Below are 21,143 nucleotides of genomic sequence, written 5' to 3'. Positions count from 1 at the left end.
TGCTTTCCGGTGGTCAACATCCAACATATCCAGCTCATCTCCAGTCTGATTTGGCTGCTTCCGCTGTGCAGAATGACTTTGTTGGGCCGTCCTCGGCGTGGAGCTATCTCAACGCAGAGCCCCGGGATGTTTTGATGCAGAATTACAGAAGACTTTATGGAGCCGGTAGCTCTCTCGTCTCTAAGTCACACTCCCAGGCCTCAGCCTCACACAGTAGCAGGAGAACTTTTTCTGCTGAGTTGCCCAATGGAGAGCTCATGACGGACAGATTACAGATACCCACAGCAAGACACCCTGTGCATTGGTTTCACGGGCTCCAGAGTGGTGACAGACAAAGGAGCTCATACATCAGCAGGAGAAAGAGGGAGAGGTATCTGACAGGACACACTCTAAACTCTCCTTATGCCAGCATGATGGACATATCCATTCCGGGCAAACGCGGTTCCTCTGCTTTTGGAGGGTCATCACACTTCAAGTACGCAGCATCATCAGACGATCTGCCTAAGAATTCCATTTCAGTGAATTCAAAGTGGGGGAATGAAAAGCAAAGAAAAACTGATAGCCCCCTTGTGGCGGGGAATGGAACTGGAGGAGCAGTAAAACACGAAGAGAATGAGAGTTCAGTGGTTCTTTCGCATATTCCTGCTCATGGCCCTTCTTCATCTTCAACGGCTTCCCCAAACTCATACCCCTGGCTGTTGCCTCATTTTGCCGTGGGCTCCTTGATCGAGCTACGTGGTGGACAGCTTAAAAAGGTAGAAGATCTGCAAGTGGAGGACTTCCAGCTCTGTGCCTCCTCCTGTGATGAATTACGTCTAAGCTCCTGCACCATAAAAAGCATCTCTCCCTCACATACACCTGTGCTCTCACGTCTGCTTGTTCTGCTGGAGGATCACCGTTCTCAGGTATACAAGCTCGTCATTTTCAGCTGATTATATATTGATTAAGCAACTGCATGCATACTGAGACAGTAATTACAATTGCGTGTTTCATCTCAATTTCCACAATTAACCAAAGTGTGGAAAGAATTCTTCGTTTATTTAAACTTGGCTGATTTTTTTTTTTTAAGTGTCATGAATTCCAGGAATGCGTTTTTTAAGCAAGCAAAGAAACAGCAAAAAAAGAGGACAGATAAGATATCTATGATCTAATACTGATATTTCACATCTTATGATCACATTCTCCCTCTCAGGACTCTCTTGAAGTTTACACAGAGTTTCCCTTCTTCGTCTGTGGGCGTGGCTGGTCCTCCTGCGATCCTCGGAGAACCGCTCGGCTCTGCGGTCTTCGCTGCCGTCAGCTCTGCGTGGGGGACGTCTGTCTGGCGCTCACACCCACATCTGCCAGCCACGCGCTGCCCTCTGTTCCCGGCGCTTGTCGAAATGACGAGGAAAGAGGATGTGATATGTTTAAGACCTGTAGCACAGACAAGCTAACAGAGATGCAGAGACAGGCAGTGCCACGAAAGAGACACAGGTCAGCTCCTTAGCTCAGAGGTCCACACGTTTCAAACACATCCAGCAAAGAATGGACACACTGACTGAAGCTTTTTCATTTTGTTCAAATTTGCATATCCTTCCATACCTTTGAGGTTCACCTCTATATCTTTGGTTCAGGTGCCTGTGCTCTGTTTTAGGTGTTGTACGCTATATGGTGTTGGGAGTCAGGATCTTCCCGGGTTATAAAACTGGTATCATAACTATGATGATAGTAGGAAAGTCAATCCTTTCTTTGCATCTCTTTGGAAGATTTACATCACTGATACCCAAGGAGAGTGAAAATTGGAATTTTTACTTTTAACACTGTTCATAGAAAATGATCTTCTGTGACGATGCAGAAATGAAAAATATGGGTACCCATGTTGAAACAATTGTTGTTGCTGTTGTTGTTGTTGTTTTTTTATCCAGATGAACTTTCACACAGTTACACCAGGAAAAAACTTCCAAATGTTTTCACAATTCACAGACTATAAAGTGTTTTCTCACTTTAAAAAAAAAGTTAAGAGAGTAAAGCTTTCTTTATGTATCTAGAATACGTATGCATGAATCTGGTTTTTATTTGATCTTAACTCTTACCAAAACACACTACATATGACAGACATTATCTCCATGGTGATATGGACCTAACTTGGGTTGCCATTAACTGAGCAGTCTTTTCAACTACCCCTAATGCTGAATTATCAAATACTGCATTTTCTGATCTACCGCAGTTGCTGTAAGCCATTGGCAGCATGTCAAATACAATAGAAAGCCCCAGAAACTGGATAGCCAATCAGACCAGAAGTTTTCCAAAATATAATGTAATACCCATCTTCCAAACCTCCAAAGATCAAAATCTGATGGCCCTCTTGTAGTGCACCAAATCATATCAGTGGATCTCAGAAACAACAACATCTTATCTGCAGTACTATAGAGAGCAGCTGCAAAATTCCAACCAAGCCGGGGAAAAATCGATTGCACCTGCTCTCCGTTAGACGGTTTTATTCAGTGGATTTCATTATTGCGTCTATTCAAAACATTCAGATCATAACCAAATGCTCTCTCCAGTCCCCCCCCCTCCCACCCCCACCCCCACCTGCCTGGCTGGAAGCACTTCAGAAGGAGGTAGAGACTGAGCGATTGTTCGCCTTTGCTCGTGGACACATATCACTGGCCCAGCTTGAATGTTCTGAGAGCGGGATGGTGATACGTCCACGGCAGGAGGGCTGGGCAGACACCTGCGTGTATAAATTCCTCTTCCCTATGAAGTCTCAGAGCTGTCAGCACACACATGACACCACTAACTCTCTTCAGTCATTCCCAGATGGGCCTAAGCGAACAGAGCCCTCCGTTTTCTTCGGGCCAACGACAAAGTATTCAGATAAAAAACGGTTACAGAGCATTTTTTTTTTTATTATTAATTACATAACTAACACTTTTATTAGATGTAAACATGTGTTTTGGATGTCTGGAGCATAGATTTAAAAAATAGACACAATATAATGAATGCAGCTGGTCGGTTTTTGAAGATGTGCCTGAGAAATGTCTACTATTTTGTAGAAGACTGTAACAACATAGCTTATATGAATAACCTGTTACAGAAATTGTGAGACTGTTTATAAACATATGGCTTAAACTGCTACACAGAAACGTCATGTCATCATTTCCATGGGTGAGGGCCAAGGAAAAAGTTTTAAGGAGTCTCCATTTTAAATGTCCCAAACTTGGCATTCTCTCATGGCCACAGAACAGGATTACCAAGTTGTAATGTTGGTTCTACCAGAGCACTGACAACACACTCCATAATACAGTCCTGAGAGATTTTTTGAACATTTTCAAATAGAAAACTCAGTCTAGCTCCACTGAGGAGTCCTTGGAAAGTGTGGATATTGGGAGGCAGGCAACTGCCCAAGTTTTAGCGACCTCGACTGCTCAGCGTCCTTAACCGAGGAGAGGCGTTGTCAGTGGCAACCACAGGCCCTCACCACCATGTTGCGGTACTTCTTAAGGATGACGTTAGAGCTGTCGTCAAAATAGAGCACTGAGATGCCATGGAGTTGTGTGGGGGCACAGCAGGGCTTTGGCACCGTGTCTGGGTTTATAAAGTGAACCTGACAGACAAACAGACGAAGACAGAACTGAGAATGATTTAAGATATATTGATAACGAATGAATTATGACTACACTGAAGGATCACCTACGAGATACTTCTGGAAATGAACCAAGACATGGAGAAACAGAACCTAATCTAAGAATATTCTCAGCCACTGTGCTGGCCAAGGGGCGACAGCAATCAACTCCAAACATTTATTCAGTGAACCTGCCTTTTTTTCTGTTAATTCCATACCCTCTGACCTGTACATGAAGTCTTATGCAGAAGACATTCAAACATGTTTTAACTTATTTACAGAGCAACTGCAAGTAATATTCTCTGGTATTTACAGGACAGTTTCCATGATAGTGCTGTACTGATTTGCTTACCAGAGTCTGGACAATAGCATGATTTGTGGCATTCATGTAGGAGTTTAAGGGGAAGGCACACTCCCCTTCACAGTAGTATGCAGCATAACCCTCTGGTGCAATAATCCAGTCCTAAACGAAAGAGAGAGAGAGAGAGAGAGAGATAAAGAGAGATTCAGTGACTCTAAGTGCTGAGTATGTGTAAAAAGGTTTGGTTTGTAATACGGTCAAGATCGTTCCCATACCTGCCAACCCAGGTCCCTGAAGCTGACGTAGAGCTCATGCTTCTTACAGCCTTGTTTGGGGTCAATGCTGCTGTTTTCTAGGAAAAAAAAAAGACAAAAATATGATCGACATCTGAGGAGATAAACATTAGAAAGGGTCTCCCTGTGGAGAGCAGCTTCTAGCATCAGATTCTGACATTAAACATCATATAAATCTTGTATTGCTTTTTTTTATCCCATAGCCATTAACCATTGATTTGTACAATTCTTGAAAATGACTGAATATACTGTAAATGTAAATTGTCACTATAATGGTCAACAGAGACTGTTCTGGAGGTGATGTTGGTGTATTAAAGTCTAGTGTGAGGTGGTACCTGCAGCCTCAGTAATCCTGAGGGCCTCCTGGTTAGACCCTGCTGACTTGGGGCTCTTGGAGCGGTTGGGGTTGCGTTGCTTCTGGCCCGAGGCGGACCGGATGCTGCGGAGGTGGACCCCTGTGGCTTTAAAGAAGGCCACCATGAAGGGCTGCTTGTTTTGGGGCCCATTGCCGCCAACCAGGCCCGCCGTTCTCGGACTTATGTTCTGCCCTGCAGGTTACCACACAGGTTTAACACGCGGATCACTTTAGTTGACTTCATAATCAACATCAGATTCAACTCTGTTTAACTCAGTTCTGTTCCATTAGGTTCAGCACAGTTCAACACGGTTCAGTTCAGACAGATTCCATTTACTTCAGATCAGCTTAATTCAGATGAATCTCATTCATCTGAGTGCACTGTGGTTTGATCCAGTTCAGCTTAGTTCAGATCATGTATCATTTATTTATTTATTTAGTTAGTTATTTTTATTATTTATTTTTACTTATTTTTACAGCTTGCAAGAGAGCAATGTGACTCACCATTCATGTTCTCCAGAGCCAATTGCAGACCAAGGTTCTGCCTAGGGTTCAGGACCCAATGGTTACTAGTGACTGTGAGGTCAAACACCAGCCAGCCCTCCTCTGCTGCCCACACGACCCGCGAGTCCAAGAGAAGAAGCTCTAATTTTCTATAAGTTTAAAAAACAAACAAAGAAAAACAACAACGTCAGCTGGGACCATGTCGCTTTATAAGTTCATATGAATGTCACTCTATCTAAATGAATCATCTTTTTGCTTGGGGAAAATTATGTCTTCTATTCAGTGTCTTATTCACACCCTCTGTGTTTTCTGGGGCTAACCTGAAACCTAGGACAGAAAGCCAAATAAAATTACGACATCATGTCAAGTTAGAACTTGCATTAAGGAAGAGATATGAAAGAGTCGGTCTGCATAAGTGCCCAGTGTATGAGGTAAGCAACATCAAAATACAAACAAAACAAGAAAACAACATAGAAAGATCAGAGTATACAAGCAACAGCATGTCCCACACGACGGTCAGAGGTTGCCCTTATTAAATGTGATGCTTCTTCTCACGGATTAAAATTCCTGGACTGATTCTGGGAGATACAGCTTCACTGGGTTGATCCAGTGAACAATGGCTTGGTTTACAGGTTGAATTTCATGCCTCTAGGCCAGTGTTTCTGACTGGGTCATTGTGTTGCCTTGTTGCCTCTCTGTCTGGATGAAGGGCACAGATGTCTCTACATGACAATGGTGAAGACGTAAGGGGACATGACTCACAACAGAAACAGAGCCCAGGTACAGGACACAGTTTCTGTGTGAGCGTGTGTGTGTATGTGTGTGTGTGTGTGTGTGTGTGTGTGTGGTTAAGTGTGCGTCCATGTGCGTGCCATACACCAGACTTTGATAAAGGGGTTTCAGTGAGGACAGCGTTGCGTAAGCACCATCATAAAAAGGATGGGAGTAGGAGCGGGTGACTGGGGGCGGGCATCGGGAAGTGGGCGGTTCTCCATATGGGGCGAAGGTGGAGCATCCCTGTTTTTTTGAGAGCACTTTGTCTGTATAATTGACAATAATGGCTTTGTAATGGCTGCTGCTTCCATATTGTGTTAGTAGCCACACTGTAAATCAGCAGATGGAATTCTGTGGGAGTATGTGTGTGTGTGTGTGTGTGTGTGTGTGTGTGTGTACATCCCACTCTCCCACACACAGGAGTAGGTTAGCATATGTTTCATTTCATCTTGTAGCGCTAACTGGTTTTCTGAAACTACCTAGGCATTTAACAAAACCTAAAAAAAAAACCAAACAAACAAAAAAACAAGGTAGGACGTAATCTCGTGGATACGAAACTCACCTGTCCGGCCTCTCCTGCAGCACCTGGTAGACGCTGACGCGGAAAGTCTCGTTTTCATAACGTTCTTGGACGAAGTCCTTGTAGACGCGAAACTCGGCGGCCGTCACGGACTCTCCCTCTGGGATGCGGGAGAGGTCGAAACGGAACTCTTGATGTTTCTGCTGCGCTGGATGGACCTTCTGATCAGGTTCCACTGAGAAAGAGAGAGAGAGAGAGAGAGGTGAGGGAAAAAAAGAGACTTAAGTCACTCATGAAGCGCCGTGTCTTTAAAACTGAAGTCTAAGAGCAGCATTGAGATAATGCCTGTAGCTACTGGGCCCCTGTTGATTCTTGACTGTGCAGTGCTCTGTGCTTAACGCGCATACCATGCCTGCTCTTTCGGTCATCTAAAAGAGGCACCGGTCTACGAAAGTGTTCCTGAATCAAACTGTGCACTAATGCTGATTGGTTTGCCCACATCAGTGTGTCCAAAAAAGAAATGTTTGCTTCCATAAGAGAATGATTGATCTGGGCACGAGTGACTCTGGTCCACATGAAATGCTGTACCACAGTGGGGGGGAGACCACAGTCCCAGCACTGACTGGCTTTAGATTTAAATCACACACATGCTCAAACCACAAGAAAAGCTCTGTTAAAGCCTAGCCCGGAAACTGAGACGGTGCCCCACACACACACACGCACACACACACACAGAAAACCCACGCACATGTTTAAACGCACAAAACACACGCACATGTTTAAACACATTGAAATGTTTCACAGGCATACCAAATGGCAAGGACTCTGAACAACCTCTGGTTTGTGTGTGTGAGCCCGAAAAGGACTTCGCACATGACCCGTCCCTGACCAACGCTGACCTAAAATGCACCATACGTATGAACGTGCTCTATCCCCCTCACGGTTCGGAAAGAAATTCAGAATTGTTCTGCTATAAAAGGACACCTATAATATCTGTCTGTGGCTCGCAACACTGTTGAAAGCTAAGTGGTAAGGTGCAATTACACACAGACTTCTCCAGACTAACTCTGAGTTTTTCCATACCTGCCTCTTGCTTTAGCCAGTGAAGCATACAAAGCAAACCAGCAAAATGGGGCCTCTCTCTGCCTCGCAAACTATTTTAAAGGACACCGTTGTAAGTGATTATGCCAAACTTATAAACTCTCTGCAGTGAATGTACTGAATTTATGAAAAAAAAAAAACACATCTATATGACCCTCTTCATACAACTGCAACCTCCAGTGTTGAATTCTTTCTTTCTCTCTCTCTCTGTCTCTGTCTCTCTCTGTCTCTGTCTCTCTCTCTCTCTCTCTCTCTCTCTCTGTCTCTCCCTCTCACTGCTCCACCCTACATCCTCTGACCCACCTCTCACAGTTTCCAGCCGTACAGTGGCATGAACTGAACATTTCCTGGAGGTCTCCAGCTCTCTGTTTTTCCAGTGCTACCTAATCTGTTTGTCCTTGGGAAGTACGATGAGGTCTCCAAAGCAACGGGTGACTTGCCCCGAGGCAAAGGTGTGCCGAGAGGGTGATGATTACCATCCTTAAACACATCCTGCCTGCCGGCGGACACACATGACATCATAGATTAAGTGATGCATTTTTGCATTGTTCCAACCTCTCACAGACTTTAACAGCCTGTAAGGGAAGACCAACCACTAGCAGTTAAGTGCATACTGAAGACCAAGAGTCATCTGTTTCACCGCAATTAAATACTAAGAAAAAAAACAGGGGCATTTTATGAAGGCAATAATTGCTTGTAAGGATTTGGCATGTTTATGTTAAAGGCCATTAGCTGGAGAGATCAGCGCCTAGATATGCAAACTTTTCTTCATGCCAAGTTTCAACACTTTTCACTGACGCATTGGACAAAGTTACATGCCAAGATGGCATTACTAAACATGTATCTGAGTGCTTCATCTATATCACCTCTCTTTCTCTCTCCCTCCCTTCCTCCCTCTGAACTTTACTGCCTTCTGCAATTCAGATTTATAGCACAGTTATGGCAGTTAAATAAAATCTTATTAATAAAATACGAAGTCCAAGCTTGTTAAAAAAAAACCCCAAAAAAACAGTGAATTTGATATAATGACTTTGTTACTACATGAAGTTAAAGTTTATAAAATGTCTATTGAGATCATCTAAAACATTTCTACAAAGACAGAAAAAGTAGCTTTAAACAGCATTTTGTAACTCTTATTTAGCTGTATTATTTGACTGGCAGAACATTAAGCTGTAAAAAAAAAAAATTGCTGCCACTTTTTAATTTTATTGCTTTATAAAATTCAACTCTGCCCTAAAGATAACGTCTTCACAAATCAACTTTCTTCAAGGGCTGAAAAAAAAAGCATTTGAGGAATGATCGGATTTTACTCTTGGAAAAAAAAGAACGAGCTTCTTACTTTGCCAATCAGCTTATCAACACAAACAGGTGGATTTTCTACTTGTTTTCTTTCACATTGTGCCTGAAGGGGGGCAAGTGCCATGAGAATTCAGCAATCCCTTTTCCTATCATTTACTATTCATCACAAGTATGAGTGGCATACGATATTAATATCATATAAATTGTAAAAAAAACAAACAAAAAAAAACAAAAAAAAACTTTGTACTAATATCATTAAATCTAAATAACCCAGAAAACCATCTGCAAACAACTAAACCCAAGTTTTGTGATGAGAGATGAGGAACACATAAGCTATTCATCTTCTCTCATTCCATATTAACTAGGGCATAGCTCATCTGCTCTTCAACAAGATAAGCGGAGGCAGCGATTTGTCTTTCTCCTAAGCAGCTGGTTTGTACAGAGAGAAACAGAACATCTTAGAAACATCTGCATCCCCCCCCCCCCCCGAAAAAAAGCAGATACTGTGGTAAAATACAAACAGTGCAAGAATATAAGTCAAGTCATTCCAACAAAAAGCCATTCCATCAAGTTACAGCTGCCTTGCCAGACAGTCAGACTTGGCTTGTCTGTGTTGTTAGGTACAAATATATTCAAGTCTAGACTGTGCTGAAAAAGACAGTTTTTTTTTTTCCCAGCGTAGAATAGGATCTAATGTGAGGAGTTTAAGAGAATTATCGCATTTGAAAGCTCGAAAATACAGTTTGACAAAATTTGTTCAGAAACAACTTTACCTTGACATCTAAGCGCTCCTTTTATCTGAACGGCTGTGCAGGGGGAATAACTCTACTCAAAACAGTTTAATATATGGACTGGAATTTATAAGAACCTACAGTTCTTTGATATTTTTTTACGGGTAGTATGTTTGACTGAAACGCAATCCTTTTTCTTTTGTGCTCTCTTTTGATTTTTAGACTTTGTTCTTTGTTCCGTGACAACCACTCTTCTTTTATCGGGCGACTTGACCATTACAACCTCATTCCTTTCCTTCTATTGAAATCTGTTAAAGAAACCTTGTTTGTTCCATCTCAGTCAAAGGTCCAACCTTGCCTGCACACAACAACAATAGGTGAAACAAGAGGGACAACTTGATCTCTGTTAATAATTAGATTCTCAAACGTTCTGAAACGTCCAAAGAGCGTTCAAGGCTTAATGACAGAATAAGTACTCCTTTCCCCCCTCAGAAACAAAGAACAGAGGAGGAGGAATTGAAGGGGGGGAAAAAAAGAAGAGTAAAAGAAAATGGGAGAGGGCTGTGGTCAGCTCTCTTTGACTAATTCTCTAGCAGCTGTGGTTAGTCAAAGGGAAATACTTTAATTCAGTGTGGTCCGATTCTAGTATTACAGAAGCTGCCAAGAACGACACGGAACATAGCATAAAGTCGCTTCCAACATCAGTTATTAAAGAACAAAGCGATTAATGGAGGTGATTGCGATATCTGTCTGTCGGCGTGATTATTCCAATTAATTCTCAACATTCTGCTCTTTCAAAAAATGATAATAATAAAATATTATTAGAGATAACTTACAGATGAGTAGTTTTCTGACCATGGGAGTAATTCAGTTTAAAGCTTGTCCCATGTAAGCAGAGCCATGAGCTACTGAATGTTCCCAGCGAGGACATTTAGGTTGAGGCTTACACAGTATAGTATTGACACTGGAAAGCAAACAAGATCAGGCACTGTGTCTGAGGTTTCACCACAGTGCAATTAGGCTCATAGTGTGGTTTCCAAGGGAAACAAAAGCAGGATTTGGATTTAATAAATGCAATAATGTCCAAGGAAGTCCCTGAAAGTTCACGCCCCTTTACACACACACACACACACACACGCACACATTACAAACAACACACCAAAACAAAGCTACGCCCACTTGTCCTGTCAAACACATTAAGGCATGTGCAGTAGCTTCTTCTTCCTCTTACACAAAAAGACACACACACACACACACAAAAAGACACACACACACACACACACACACACTAAAAGTTATCTCTGGAAATGAAGAGAGTGTTTCGATGAAGTATGTGGGCCAATGTCCTTTGGTCAACTTCTCTTGCCCTCTACAGGATTCTGAAATGCCTCCCCAAATCCTAGTCATGCGAAACAAAGCCACACTAAACCCCATCTCCTAGAGCTTTGAAGGGATTCAAGAGAAATCGGATACAAGGATGTTGTCATAACATTTACTGCTTGGAATGTTGAACAGGTCAATTTGGTGAGAGGAGAAAGCAGGTTTAAAAACCTTTGGTTTAAGGAGCTCTATCAAAAAGGTGGTCATGATGGGCAAATGCAATTTGGCTCAATCATTGAAGACCCAATTTGGATAATAAAAGAGGTTAAAGAATTACATGATTGATCTGGCAAGCTACAATAGGTTCGATTGTAATATTCTCTTTTTTTTATTACATTTGTAACTTTTAGTTAACTTGGGGGATGACATTATGTGACAGAAGAAAAAGAAAATAATATCTATTTAGTTCTCACAGGATATGAGACGCACAGTCACCTTTGGGTAACCCCATATGTAGTCTAGACTGTAGTGTTACGCACATTGTAATTCACTCAATCCTTTGTCAGATCAGGATGTATGTAAACTGTAAATTTCACAGGCTACGGTCTTGCTACTGGCCCCACTTCAGCTTTTGCTAGATTCGGGTATTATGTTTAGGGAGTCAATTTGTACAGGCTTACCGTCGAAATTTAGTTATTGAAGTTACTGGGTTTTTTTTAGTTTTCTCACTGTTACATGATGTTGCTTTCGTTTGTGATTAATACAAACGCAATATTATTCACCAACATTAAGCATATTATTTCAGCTGGAAACACATACCTAGGTTGACAAAACTCATCACCATATCCGCGTCGTTGAGAACGCGGCTGTCCTGTAAGGTCACTGGTGGGGGTCCCTGGGTTGTGAAAACCGGCTTGTAAGAATACGAGAAAGCGCCAGGTTCATCTCCTTCTGTGGAAATGGCATTATACAAATCCAGCATGAACATCGGGGCTGCAGTGTGTTTCTCGTGGAGGTGCGGTCGAGGACGGTGAGACAAGCCGAGAATGGAGAGAATCTCTCGTTGCATCTCCCTGCGCTCCTGACTCTTGAGCCGTCGCTGGATGAAACTAGAGTGGATCTCATTGTCCAGTGTAAAGTTTTCGGACAAAGAATCGACCAGAATACAACAGGTCCAAGCCATAACCACGGCTGTTACACACCGATGCCGAAACAAATGCATTTTTAAAATGCAGTCACCAGAAAACTAAAATATTTTGTTTCATTTGTCACATGTAGCCTACCTGTATGTATTATTTTATAATTACTGCCTACTTATTTCAGTTATTATACAAGGTGTACGTATTACAGTTCGCTCAATAAGTAGTATTTACCATTGTGTACAGGAAATAAGAACTATTCCCTACGATAAGGTCTTTTGGCGTTTTTGGAGCTGCTCATTCGTCCAGCGCGATGACAGTCCGGGGAATGCTGACAGCAGTCTTTAAGTAGAGGCAGTACCTTGTGGGTGGGGCGCGGGCATTTTCGGTTACACGAGAGCCTTTATAAATCACGTTGGAAAAGAGGAGGCAAATGTAACTGTTTTGTTGCCCTTTTGCTCTAGGCTTTCATTATTAATCACTCTGGCTGTTACACACTCAGGTTACAAATATATGCCAAAACGTGTGGCTTTGTACGTGTAAGCCAACCGCAGAGAGTCATTTTTAATCGGTGGCTGGTAGTAATTTCTTTTCCGTTACCACATCTCACATCTTTCATCCTGTCAGTGTAAAAATAATGGACAAAGAGTCGGAGTTCCAAATTTTAAATGTCAGGTGTAAAAAAAAACAAATCTTACAGACGATTTTTTTTAGTGCTACAACTATTTTCTCTGGTTCCTTCTGATCCTGAACTTCTTGTCCAATGTTAATTATATTTAGGCGACAGAAACATATGTCTTTCAGTTGGGAAACAGAAATAAGAAGTCATGTATTGTACACCCAAAGTAAAGTTCATAATAATATAATATACCGTTACTACACTCTACGTGGAATTTACTGAACATCTAAATTGTCCCAAACCGTTCTGAAGCGCCAGATATTAGCAAAAAGACTAAATGGTACCACAGGGAATGTTTAACCTCCATGAACAGGCAAAGAAAGGAGGACTATCAATGTCCAGACAATATTAACCCAAAAAGTAGAGGGACACTGCAGGGAAAACCTGGAACCATTTTATGGTTTGGCACAACAATATTTGCCACCTGCTGTGCCAATGCCCCTTTCCAATTACTACTTTGACAGTAGCTTGGCATTCAGTGTAACTTCCCGCTGTGACTGCCAATTTCAAAAAGCCCTCGGCCTAAAGGTCAGACATGTCCCACAATCTAGCAGCCTCCTGTGACACACAAACTGGATGATCACATCATTCTCTTTGTCTTTCGTTCTCTCCGATAACTTCGGCCCCTTTTGAACATCATTGCCTTGAATGACATTTTTCTCTTGCAGAATTTTGTCTTCTCTTTTGCACACCCAGCTAGATAACATAAGTTTAAAACAGGTATTACAATATTTATATTACCATGTTATGGCACAGTCAAAGTGGCACCAGATATGTATGCACTTGTGAATGTCCTAATGAAGGGACAGCATTACTTGTATTCCAGCAAAATAACTACATATCTGACAATTAACAATCAGTACTTCAGTTTTACTTTTATTCCACAGAATGAGTGGTCCACTGTGTCTCCTAATCCCTTTAACTGAATGTTCTTAACTTGAATGCTCTTAACCCTTCCCCCATTAACACCTGGGAACTATGGACATACTCGTTTCAAACCCACTCAAAACAGACATATCGCTGGCCCAAACTGAGCAAAGCAATCGACTCATTTCAGTCATTCAAATGGAGCAATCCTTCAATATCATGTCAGTTTTTAAAGAAACTTAAGAGCCCCATAATGTGAACCAAGGTAAACAACCAACTCAGCACCCAGCAGTGAATGGAAAATATACAGTCTTCAGACCTGTGATTTGTACACAGCATCAGATGGTCAATGTACATTTACCCATCACAATCAGAGCAAAACAAGTAAGCAAGAGTGATTTTCAATAGCACGAGCGATCCTGTTTTGCATTAGAAATGGAGGAGGGGTTTGTAGTGCTCTCTTTACTTTACCAGAGGTTAATGGGGGATAATCCCTCATTCACGCAGGGGCCTTTTGAACTAAAACAAAGAGTATGGATCCGCCCCGGCTGCGCTGATCTGCTGAGGTGAGTTATCATCCTGGGTAACTCATAACAAAGGAGCCGCTCACCTAGTCACGCAACTAGGTGCTAATTACCCAGTTGTGAATGGAATGGTGTAAATGTCTGTGTATACTGTCACCTGCAGGAATGTGCCGAAGAGCTGATATGGTCCTATAGGCTTTATGAAAAGAACAAGGAGACACATAGGGTGGTATGGTTGGGTGAATATGTTAAGAGATATAAAACACCAGTTGTAATTAAACTCCCAAGAGAAGGGTGTTGGGGCCATTCAAAAACCATGTGTTTGGGATCCCTCTGTTTAAGAACATTATAGTAACTCCATATCTGTATTTTAATCCATTTGTAATGGCTTTAAAAGACCCCCTCACCACCCTGCTACAAGCTCCACACAAACACAGCATATATACACACACACACACACACACACAAAAAAAGGTCACTCTAAGGGGCACTTCGTCAGCTGCTGAAACAATAACTTATGCTAACTTCACAGTCCATTTGGAAAAGAAATGAGTCAATTAATCGTTCATCAGTTAGATCAGTTTAAAATAACTATGAAAAAAAGTTAATGATTGTGTGTAGATTAAAGTTTTCAGTACAAACGTGAGGTGGAATTTCAAATACATATTTTATGACGTGCCTTAACGGGGAAAGCCCAATGTTCCGCTGTGCTTACACTGCCCTCTAATGGGCATATGACGGAAGACGGCACAATAAATAAACCAGTCCGAGGGTCTCGAAGAGGATAACGAACGGAAAGCTTTCTACGTTATAAAACAGAGGCACCATTGTACAGATCTCAAATTCCTTTAAATTTGTATGCTGTTCAGTCTTACAGTATGAACTGTTTGCCCGTTTAACCAAGGTTAGAGAATACCACTGTTAGTTAAATAAGGAAAACTACATTAACCAAACGTCACTGCAAATTCATACGCATGCGTACAACTGAAAATTCCTATTTAAAAGCACGTGCTTTTCCTCTCACTGATCTTCTTTGCTTGGTGGAACAGGGCATTGGAAGCTAGGTAAGTCAAAGTGTTACTTTCTGACAGATAAGTTAGAACTGTTGAAGGTCAAAATGTGTTATTGTTTTAGCAAATAGGTTTCCCCTATTAATATGTTTTAGTACATTCTTTATTGTATGGTCTAGTATCGCGTGCTCTCAACAATGTTTTAACAAGTTGACTGACCACGTTGCCCCTGTACGCGGTAACACTCCGGCTTAATTTTCCAAGCTTTGATCCACTTAATATGTAGATAATTCGGCTCTTTGTATTGCTATTGAGATCAAATGACTTAGGTGCGTAATTGGTCCCGTTTTTGCAAGTGTTGTAATCGGGTTCTCATCGGTTTTAACTGAAGCAAGGGCCATACATTTGTCTCCTGGCCAGATTCTGAATGTAGCGTGTGATGGCGAACGCCGAGGCCAGTTAATTTGCCTTTTAGATGTCCCATGTGGTGGCTTTGAATAATAATTGGTGTCCTTTTCGCAGTGCACGTATTGGTACAATGGCCACGTGGAAAGTTCCGGAAAGCCCGAAAGTCTACCCGGTGAGCTAAATTGTCTTTCAGGTTGCATTGTGTGAAAGATGTCGACTTAATTAAGAGTTTCATTTGATTTCGAGTCAATGAAGGGCGCTGTAGCTTGTAGCATTTACAGTATTGTTCAGTGTAACGTAGTATATCTCAATGTTCTGTTATCCCCAGCTGCACTGGTGACTATGATGACTGAACTTTTTTCCCCAGCAGAGCGATAGTGTTGACTGCTGTTTTAAATAAGCCAAACTGTCTGAGTCCCCAGTTGCTATTCTTATGTTCTTGTCCTGCTGTATATTTATGTTGCTTAACAAGCCCTCTTAACTTGCTATGGTGAATCCCCTCTTTCAGCGTTGGAAGATGTTTCTGAAGCCACGTGGGTGATCATAGCTACCTTAATGGCTATGACAGAGTGAGGGGTTCAACAAATAAGTACAGGTATGGACATATAGTATTCATTTGTGCATAACCATGAGGGAATGTACTCCTTATGACCTCATTGTAAATGACTTTACCAGTGGTGTAAATGATGACTGATCTTTTTTCCCCAGCAGATCGACCTTGTTGACCCCCTATATTTTAAAGCCAAATAGTCTGATGCACCCGTCTTTCTAATTTATACATTTAGTTGAGTGATTTTTTTTAACATGCACTGACACTGGTCTTTTGTCTCCGTTAGGGAAGTATGCTGGGTTGAACTAAGGACAATGTAGGTGAATCCCGATGCCCGAACTGTGGAGGCAGTAACAAGGTATGCTTTGCTTTAATCTGTTTTAATTTTATGAAGGATCAGATATGACATGGTGAGAAGTGATGACCATTTTTTTCCCCGGCAGACCGACTATGTTGATTTGCCTTTGAATCTTAAAGCCATTTGTGTCTGACTCTCCAGTCTACAAAAAAAAGACTATTTATTTGATCTCCCTCAAGCTTGGTCTTAACTTTAGATTTGTCTTTCAGGCTCTGCAATGGGGATGTTCTGGCTGAATTTGGAGCTTCTGTGAACCCCGTTCAGCTAAAGGCTCTCTCCAGAAGAGCTACAGTGCCCTCCTCTCAGTTAACACACTGGCACGATGTTCAGGGCCCCATCTGTTTGAAGGGGACATGACGGCTGTGCTGAGTTACAAACTGGTTTTGTGTTGGTGTAAACTGCATGAAGCAGTTGGTTTTAATAAACTGAAATTGTCACAACATACCTGTGTGAATTGTCTTGTGTTAATTTTCATACAAGTTGGACTGAACTTTTGAAGTCAAATGGCTTTGGGCATAGCCCAGAACCTTTTGAGCAGTGATGTATGACTGTACTATAGCAGTTACTTGGGCAGCCTTCGTTTAGTATTTTAGTTTAAGCAATTTTTCTTGTCTTAAATGCTAATTCTGATCATGAAGCACTGGTGACACTGTTAAATCAAATCCCATGGCCACATTTTCATCTTTTATTTCTAGGCCTCTTGGTCAGGTGGCCTTTTTAGTTTTGGTCGTGTGTTTCGTGAGCATCCATGGGGTAATGTGCTTTGCTTTTTAACGAATGTATAGAAAGTGGTCACTATCCTTGCTAGACTACTCTGTTAGACAGCTCTACCACTGACATGTCATAAGAGCTTCTTGAATGGACCCCCTGACTGGAAGTGAGCTGCAGTGGAATTCTGAACACCATGTGCATTTTGCACTTGGAGCAAGGAAATGCTATCAAATGGCAAGAGTATTAGTATCCCTTCAGTGACCAAACATATTGTACTGAGTCATGGAGCTATAAATCCAGTCTGCCCAGGGGACCGAATCAGTTTTCTTCACCGTAAGGAGCTAGGAAAATGCTCCCTTCTCTGTGTTTTGTCTTCTCCGGTGTCCATCTACGTAGTAACCTTGTGGAGAAAAGGTTCCTTCCCTTCAAAAATGAAGAGAAATTAACCAATTAAATTTTATTTGTGAAACTAAGTGTCTTCATGTATATAGCTATACTGCTCTTGGTTAATGTAAGTCCTTTCAGACAAATTCAATTGATAACGTGCCACAATTGATCAAGTTTTTATCTGCAATTTCCTCAGAAATTCATATTTTCTTTAAATATTATTATGTAATGGGCTACACGTAGTTCAAGTTCAGGTAGTGTCAAATGCTTCAGCCATTGGCTTACATTCTTTTTGAGCACGAGCTCTTTGAGTGGAATGTGTTAAATCTATGGGATTTAGTGCAAAAGCCTAGTTTGGATAGCATACTGTATATATTCAGGGGTCGTAGAGGGTGTATACATGCTATTTATTTTCTCTGACAAACAAAAGACAGGCGTGGAACCGTCATATTATATAATATTTATTTAGGTCTGCATGCCGTCTACCACAGACCTACTGCATTTTCACCTTCTGCAGCAGTGATAAACGAGGAAACGAAAAAAATGTTTACAAAGATAGGAATTTGCCTTACAGAAGCTTTATGGTGCTGATTTAGTGACGTCTCCGAAATCGCACCATGAGAACTAGTGACTTTGTTTTGAATGAAATGACCGTTTGCGTAAAAAGCACGGGGCAGTCAGGCCTATCGTAATCTGGCACAAGGCATTCCATTGGTAGCTGCATATAGTCACTAATCCCAGACAGTGGTTATATAAAATGAAATTCATTAAACCAGCAGCCGCAACTAGATAAAGGCAGAGCATCACTTAGAGTTGTTTCCTCTCTACCCACATTAACTCACGTTAGATATAGCTATCAGACTCAGAACAGAACAAAATGATTATCATCATAGATCTTATCTTAATGTTAATAGATTTAACGTATTCCATCATCAGCGCAATTATTCGTACTTTGTTGCGGCCACGTCTTAAGTCAGTCGACGGCGAGCTGTGTTTGATCACAGGCGCCGGGGGTGGACTAGGGAGGCTGTTCGCTTTGGAATTCGCTAAAGAGGGTGCTGAACTTGTTTTATGGGACTGCAACACTGAAGCTAATGAACTCACCGCCAAACTTGTGCGAGAGAAGGGGGTCAAGGCGCACACATACACCGTTGACCTCTCCCGACGTGACAACATTTATCAGACGGCCGAGCTGGTGCGAAAAGAAGTGGGTGATGTCACCATGTTGGTAAATAACGCGGGGGTAGTGGCCGGGCGTCGGATGCTCGAATGCCCCGATGAACTACTGGAAAGAACGTTGCTGGTCAACTGCCACGCTCTATTCTGGGTAAGACCATGTTACTGTACAAATGTTTATAAATGTCTGACTAAATGTAAACACACCGATGAGACTTAAAAAGTGTAACGTCTCCCATATCATTTTAATGATGCACTCCTACATGACCTAAGGATGCAGTTACACAACTGTATCAAGCTTTGTGTAGTTTCCCACAGTTCAGTAGCCAAGAGACCAGTTTAATGTAACGTGCCTTTAACTGTTCTTGTGACATCTAAGAGGAAGGCAAAAAGTAAGCAAATCCCCTTTCCCAAATGGTGAAAAAGAAAGGAAAGCTCTTGTTTGTTTAACATGGAAGATCTACAGAAACTTAAAACGAAAGGTCTGTCATTTTAGTATGCATGATTGAAATAGTTTCCAGTCTCAACTTAAAAACAAAACCAAACACCTGACCAAAAGCTCTGGACCAAAGCTTTAAGGAGCTCATTTTAGTCAAAAAAAGGTTTCATTGGGCACAGCAAAGAGATTTAAGCACCACAAATGCAGATGTTGATATTTAGGTAATGATCTGTACATCAAACACTTTACTATTTGTTTTAGCAAAATTAGTCATGCTTAAACTCATGCTTGAATGTAGGAGAAAAGAAAGAGATTGGCGGACAAAACCGTACACATTCTCGTTGGGAACAAACCAGTCATGTAGGAATGCAATTCACTGTGTGATCCTCTTAGTTAAAACACACAGTCCCATGCTCAAAGATTGGATTAGAAGTATCAGACCAATATCAACAACTTGACAATTATCCTCTATCACACGCTCTCTCCTCGCTGTGAAACATACATTCAGAATATCCATATGAACTTTAAAACATGACTAAAAGACATCCAACGAGAAGCAGCTGTCTTATCACGTGACCAATACTAATTTTTTTCCATTCCTCCTTTTCTGACAGATGACAAAAGCATTTCTGCCCCACATGAAAGCAAGAAATCATGGGCACATTGTTACAGTTGCTAGCACTTTGGGTCTTTTTAGCACTGCTTGTGTGGAGGTGAGTGACAACTCAAACAGCCTCTCCATGGAAATTAATAATAATAAAAAAAACGTTAAGAAATTGCACCAAAGCAATTTAGAACTGTTTTTGCATCATATTGGATCCGGTTTTTCAGTTTATCCACAGTTGTCTGTTTATACATTCAAAACTGGAAAGAAATCAAGTTAAAGGACCTGAGCTTCGATCACAGCTGTGATGTCTTGGTTTATAGTCTGCTTTTTTTTTTGGTGGGAAATTTATTGATCTGGTGCGTGTCATTTCTGTTGTTTATACATAGGACTACTGTGCCAGTAAATTTGGAGCTGTTGGTTTCCATGAGTCTCTGACCCATAGCTTGTTGGCTGAGGAGGGTTTGGATGGTATAAAAACCACTTTGATTTGCCCTTACATCGTTAACACAGGCATGTTTGCTGGATGTAAGATCAGGTAAGACAAATCTCTATTATCTCGAAAAGAAATCCTTACAGCTAGTGTCCGACTCTCCAAAGAAAAAAAGAAAAGGTCTGCCATGTTAAATCCCTAATCATTCAAGTGATTACGGATGAGGAAAAAAGGAAAGTCATGTCCAAAAAATAAAGAAATAAAAAAATACACTTGGATTTCCTTTTTCTACACTTTTTTTTTTTTTTTTTTTTGTGGGAAGATCTGGTTCTGGAACCACAGTGAAACTGAAAGAAGTAGCAAAGAGAATGCAATGGAACACATATTTTCCTCTCAAATTTTTTTTTTGTTTTTTTACACACACGCACACACACACACACACACACACACAAAACGTAGATTAATTAAAAACAAATTGCGGGGGAATTTCATAAGCTCCGAATTAAACCCAACCATCTTTATCCTCTCTTCACTGTGTCTATTTTTAGAGAGGAGCTACAGGGTTTGATTCCACCTCTGGATCCTTTGTACTGTGTTCAGCAGTCCATGAACGCTATCCTCTCAGATCAGCCAATGGTCTGCATTCCCCGCGTCATGTACATAGCCTTCCTTTCCCGAGCGTGAGTACACCCCTTCTATTGCACGTACACTAGCCTATATGGAAAAACAGTGACCGGTCGTGTTGGAAATGACCCATGTTTGTTTAATTTATAAAAGAAGAGCGAAGATTAACTGAATGAAGGTCTTTTATTATCTGCAGGCTGCTCCCGTGGGATGCCAACGTGGCGACCTATCGTTTCATGGGAGGGGATAAGTGCATGTACTCCTTCATCAAAACCAAGGAACAGAATACCAACGGTCACGTGAAACCCTGTTAGGCCGCCCGCTGAGCCCCATCCAGTTCCCTTAAACGATGAAGAGCATTTACCTCACGGGCTACAGATTACCTGAAGAAAAGCGGTCGCTGTTCTGTTCTTTTCTGTGCCATGACAG

The 21,143-nt window shown here is 41.6% G+C and overlaps 2 protein-coding genes and 3 non-coding genes across 5 annotated transcripts; 4 read left to right on the top strand and 1 right to left on the bottom strand.

The window, feature by feature from the left end:
- Nucleotides 1–3,350: 3,350 nt before the first annotated feature.
- Nucleotides 3,351–12,327, bottom strand: LOC115815428 (bone morphogenetic protein 7-like). Its single transcript, XM_030778383.1, has 8 exons — nt 12,306–12,327; nt 11,625–11,996; nt 6,397–6,589; nt 5,061–5,209; nt 4,537–4,749; nt 4,184–4,260; nt 3,960–4,070; nt 3,351–3,589 (listed from the first exon to the last, which is right to left on the bottom strand). The coding sequence occupies exons 1-8, from the start codon at nt 12,325–12,327 to the stop codon at nt 3,440–3,442; spliced, it is 1,287 nt and encodes a 428-aa protein (XP_030634243.1). The 3' UTR covers nt 3,351–3,439.
- A 3,437-nt stretch (nt 12,328–15,764) lies between these two features.
- Nucleotides 15,765–15,855, top strand: LOC115815830 (small nucleolar SNORD12/SNORD106). Its single transcript, XR_004025404.1, has one exon. It is a non-coding gene; the product is annotated as a small nucleolar SNORD12/SNORD106 (small nucleolar RNA).
- A 250-nt stretch (nt 15,856–16,105) lies between these two features.
- On the top strand, nt 16,106–16,196 carry LOC115815829 (small nucleolar SNORD12/SNORD106). The gene has a single exon (XR_004025403.1). It is a non-coding gene; the product is annotated as a small nucleolar SNORD12/SNORD106 (small nucleolar RNA).
- Nucleotides 16,197–16,390: 194 nt separating this feature from the next.
- Nucleotides 16,391–16,480, top strand: LOC115815831 (small nucleolar SNORD12/SNORD106). Its single transcript, XR_004025405.1, has one exon. It is a non-coding gene; the product is annotated as a small nucleolar SNORD12/SNORD106 (small nucleolar RNA).
- Nucleotides 16,481–18,315: 1,835 nt separating this feature from the next.
- LOC115815427 (retinol dehydrogenase 10-like) lies at nt 18,316–21,028 on the top strand. The gene is made up of 5 exons (XM_030778381.1): nt 18,316–18,765; nt 19,668–19,766; nt 20,047–20,195; nt 20,639–20,770; nt 20,911–21,028. Exons 1-5 carry the CDS (start codon nt 18,316–18,318, stop codon nt 21,026–21,028), a joined length of 948 nt encoding a protein of 315 aa, XP_030634241.1.
- The last annotated feature ends 115 nt before the right edge of the window (nt 21,029–21,143 follow it).

The sequence above is a fragment of the Chanos chanos genome, chromosome 6, assembly GCF_902362185.1.
Source record: "Chanos chanos chromosome 6, fChaCha1.1, whole genome shotgun sequence".
Taxonomy (NCBI): Eukaryota; Metazoa; Chordata; class Actinopteri; order Gonorynchiformes; family Chanidae; genus Chanos; species Chanos chanos.
The sequence above is the reverse complement of the archived record's forward strand: the minus strand, read 5'-3'. Positions and strand labels throughout refer to the sequence as shown.